At 42.1% G+C, this 3,692-nt stretch overlaps 1 protein-coding gene across 1 annotated transcript; it reads left to right on the top strand.

The window, feature by feature from the left end:
- Nucleotides 1-344: 344 nt before the first annotated feature.
- LOC127933331 (ADP-ribosylation factor 6) lies at nt 345-2,869 on the top strand. Its single transcript, XM_052530246.1, has 2 exons — nt 345-478; nt 670-2,869. Exon 2 carries the CDS (start codon nt 1,304-1,306, stop codon nt 1,829-1,831), a length of 528 nt encoding a protein of 175 aa, XP_052386206.1. The 5' UTR covers nt 345-478; nt 670-1,303; the 3' UTR covers nt 1,832-2,869.
- The last annotated feature ends 823 nt before the right edge of the window (nt 2,870-3,692 follow it).

Below are 3,692 nucleotides of genomic sequence, written 5' to 3'. Positions count from 1 at the left end.
TTTTTCCTGTTTTTGCTGATTATACAGGGACAACTTTGTCGGTATTGCTAATTGCCCTGTTTTCTATGTTTTAGTTTGTGCGATATTGAATGATATGTGTATTTTAAATGTGTGTTTAAAGCAAAGTCTAACGCGTTTATCACCATATGGGTGTTTTGAAACTGCTGGGTGTTTCTGAATCATGCAATCTAAATGATCCCCCTTAACCAACCCCACCCCTAAACCTAACGTCACTATTACATCAACTAATCAGGTATCATGGTGTAAAAACACCTTGATCTCGTAACTCCCATTACTTTCCTGCAGAGACCTATACTTGAGTAATAGTGACGTTTGCCATGACCTTTATTATGAAAATCGGGCTGCAACTGCCGTTTCCGCTCGTTCGCGTTGACGTAGTCAGTTTCACACTGAATTCCGCTGATTTTAGGAGTGAACACCGGGGTTGAGACCGCTAGAGAATGGTGGGCCTCCGCAGGTAACTAAAACGCATTTAGTCGCTCTAAAATGAATGGAAATAATTTGTTAATGGTTACATTTTACATAACCTGTCGAAGAAATGTGTAAAAAGTGTGTGGTAGCGATTTTCTGTGGGTTGTTCGGCCGGCTAAGCTAGCAGGCTAAGTTGCTCTTTTCTGGCACTCCCTCTGAGCATCTCTTGTCTCTCAGGGGCACGTGAGACACAAATTCGAATTCAGGACGGTTGAAATCGACGCGGCTCCGCTTCAGACGGTCCAGATGACAGACCCACCGGCCGGCCAAATGAACGCTTTTCCGCCGAGACTCTGAACGACTTATCCGGTTACATTTTGGGGGAAGGACCTGAAAGAGCCTCCGAGACGGACATTCACACGCCTAGAGGAAGTCTCGAAAGACCGCAGGCTCTTAAAGAGGCCTCACAGCACTTACCAGACACAGGAAAAGCACTGAAAAATCGCTGCTTTTGTCGCGTTTCTGTGGATTAATTGCGAGGGTGGCGTTTTTCAAACTGTTACCACCCTACAACCGAAGCAAAAGCCCTGAAAATCGAACTTTGACCTTTTCAGTTCTACTGAAAGTTTTCAGTACTGTCGTTTAATCAGCAACCAAGTGACCAGAATTGGCTGGAACTGCATCTTATTCACTGTGACTTTACGCCCAGTTTCGTGATAACGTTATATACACGTGTGCTGTTTACTTCCAAATTTGACGTTCCAACTAGGAAGTCTTAAAGCAAAAGCCCCTGTATTTCACTTATCCTTATTAAAGTTTTTTTTTTTTTCATTTTTTGGAGGGTAGTAACCATTTATGAACAGTATACAAGATGGGGAAGATGCTGTCAAAGATATTTGGTAACAAAGAGATGAGAATATTGATGCTCGGACTTGATGCCGCAGGAAAAACCACCATCCTCTATAAGTTGAAACTTGGCCAGTCTGTGACCACCATCCCGACCGTTGGTTTCAACGTGGAGACGGTCACCTACAAAAACGTCAAGTTCAACGTGTGGGACGTGGGCGGACAAGATAAGATCCGTCCCCTCTGGCGACACTACTACACGGGCACGCAAGGGTTAATTTTTGTGGTGGATTGTGCTGATCGAGATCGCATCGACGAAGCCAGGCAAGAACTCCACCGCATCATCAACGACCGTGAGATGCGGGACGCCATCATTTTGATTTTCGCCAACAAGCAAGACCTTCCGGACGCCATGAAGCCACACGAGATCCAGGAGAAGCTGGGACTGACGCGCATCCGGGACAGGAATTGGTACGTGCAGCCGTCGTGCGCAACCACCGGTGATGGACTGTACGAAGGCTTAACTTGGTTAACATCTAACTACAAGTCTTAATGACACTGGCACTGACTGTTTAGGACAAATGAACTCAGTATGGAGAAAATCACACTCTCCACCGAATATTCGTGCAGTTCTGATTTAGAGTTAACATTTATTTTTGGTTCGTTTTCAAACGGCCCTCTTTGAAACAATGTAATGGGTTTGGCTTGCTTTTAGTTTCCTGACTACTGTGACGTACGAGTCACACACCTCGGACTATTGCTTAACATGATAAAGCATTTCTGAATGAAGAGCCTCCTTTTTTTTTTTCTTTTTTTTTTTTTTTTGATTGATTGATTGATTGTAAGTTTTCTATATTTGATTTCTCTTCTTCAGCTTCTTTCTTTTGAGATTTTAGAGACAAAAAAATGGAGTTTGTCTCCTTCAAACAGTCCAATAGTGTGTTAAAGGCATTTTATACCGAGATGTATCGAAACTGTCCAGGCATCCACTGTAGCAAAGCACAGTTTTGCTGAGGAGGTTGTAGCATACTAACTGTAGGTAGCTATGTGGTGTAACAGGTTTTGAACCGTGCCATAGTTATGATATCACTGACATCAAATGATAATCAACATGTAAATGAATCCATGGAACATTTTATGCAAAAGTCGAACCGTGAAAGGCGGACTTACAACAGACATAACTTATATTCACACAGCATAATCGAACTGAGTGGTGTCTTGTGCTCTTGAAAGCATGAAAAACCACAGAAGGGATTTTGTCTGCATTGCAATGTAGCCCAAAACAAGTTAAACGTTAAAGAGACTTCATTTTGAAACATTGATGGATGCCTTTTGTAGCCTTTTTACCATTTAGGCTAACTACATTGACCAGATTGTCTTTGACTTACATTCATGTGTCTCTAAAAATGTGGGATTGTTACATTCTTGCATTTCAAGTGTAGTGCTTGCGGTGGACTGAATTGATCGTTTTGGAGAGAAATGTTTCATTCTATTCATTTCCTCTCTTTGCTTTAATCATTTTGAGAAACATGTATAGAAACAGCTATGTAATTGTAACTTCAAATTAAACTTAGTCATTTTAATGCTTTAAGTTGATTCTTGTTCTGAGCAATTCATGCCGTCTTTGATGCCTATTGATGCACGGGAGTTTCCACTGTCATTTACCAAGCCAAACCAAAGTCATATGGAAAATGAATTTAGCGCTGCTTAAAAAGTCCTCCATTTCATTTTAGTTTTGTTTTAGGTAGCGCACATGGAAAATCTTTCTCGCTTTCCCTGAGTTTGTAGCCCATATGTATTTGCACAATATTTCCCAAACCCAGGACTCCAAGCACTTTGGAATCCGTAGCAGATAAGATTCTAAAGAATGTGTGTTGGGTTTAATGTTTGACCTCGTCATGTGTTCGCACACAGGACTCCAGACACCTTTCTAACATATGTGAACTGGTACATTTTCAATGAATGATTTATTTAATCTTAAAACCTACCGTTCTTTTAGAGAACAGCATCACGGTGCAGTAACTCTTAGATCCTCCTTTAATGTCTTATCGCAAATATTTGTTATATGAACATTTTCGTTTAATCTCCCAAAATAAGCTGAGCCTGGATTGTGCTGTTTTGAAACAGGTCGGCTTCACACCACCACCCCCCAGCAAATCCCACTGAAAAAACAGGATGTCTCCCACTTGCTCTCTAAAGGCCACACAGCTGCTAAACTGTAGCACACAGAGAAGAGTAATGGGCGGCCGGTGCTGGACGGCACAAATGCTGCTCTTGCTGACAAAGCTGTTAATAGCAAGTGCTGTGATCACTTGTTGCTTTCTGCGCCATCTCGAATGATTGTTAAACTGTTGGGCTGTTTCTTGATTCCTCACACGCCGGTATTCAGATCAGTCGAAGCCACAGGGGCCACA

This window comes from Carassius gibelio, chromosome A17, assembly GCF_023724105.1.
Source record: "Carassius gibelio isolate Cgi1373 ecotype wild population from Czech Republic chromosome A17, carGib1.2-hapl.c, whole genome shotgun sequence".
Taxonomy (NCBI): domain Eukaryota; kingdom Metazoa; phylum Chordata; class Actinopteri; order Cypriniformes; family Cyprinidae; genus Carassius; species Carassius gibelio.
Note: the sequence above shows the minus strand (reverse complement) of the source record. Positions and strands in the feature narration are given on the sequence as shown.

Bases quoted from the DNA above. Each gene is read 5' to 3' on its own strand.
- LOC127933331 (XM_052530246.1), top strand. From the start codon at position 1,304: ATGGGGAAGATGCTGTCAAAGATATTTGGTAACAAAGAGATGAGAATA.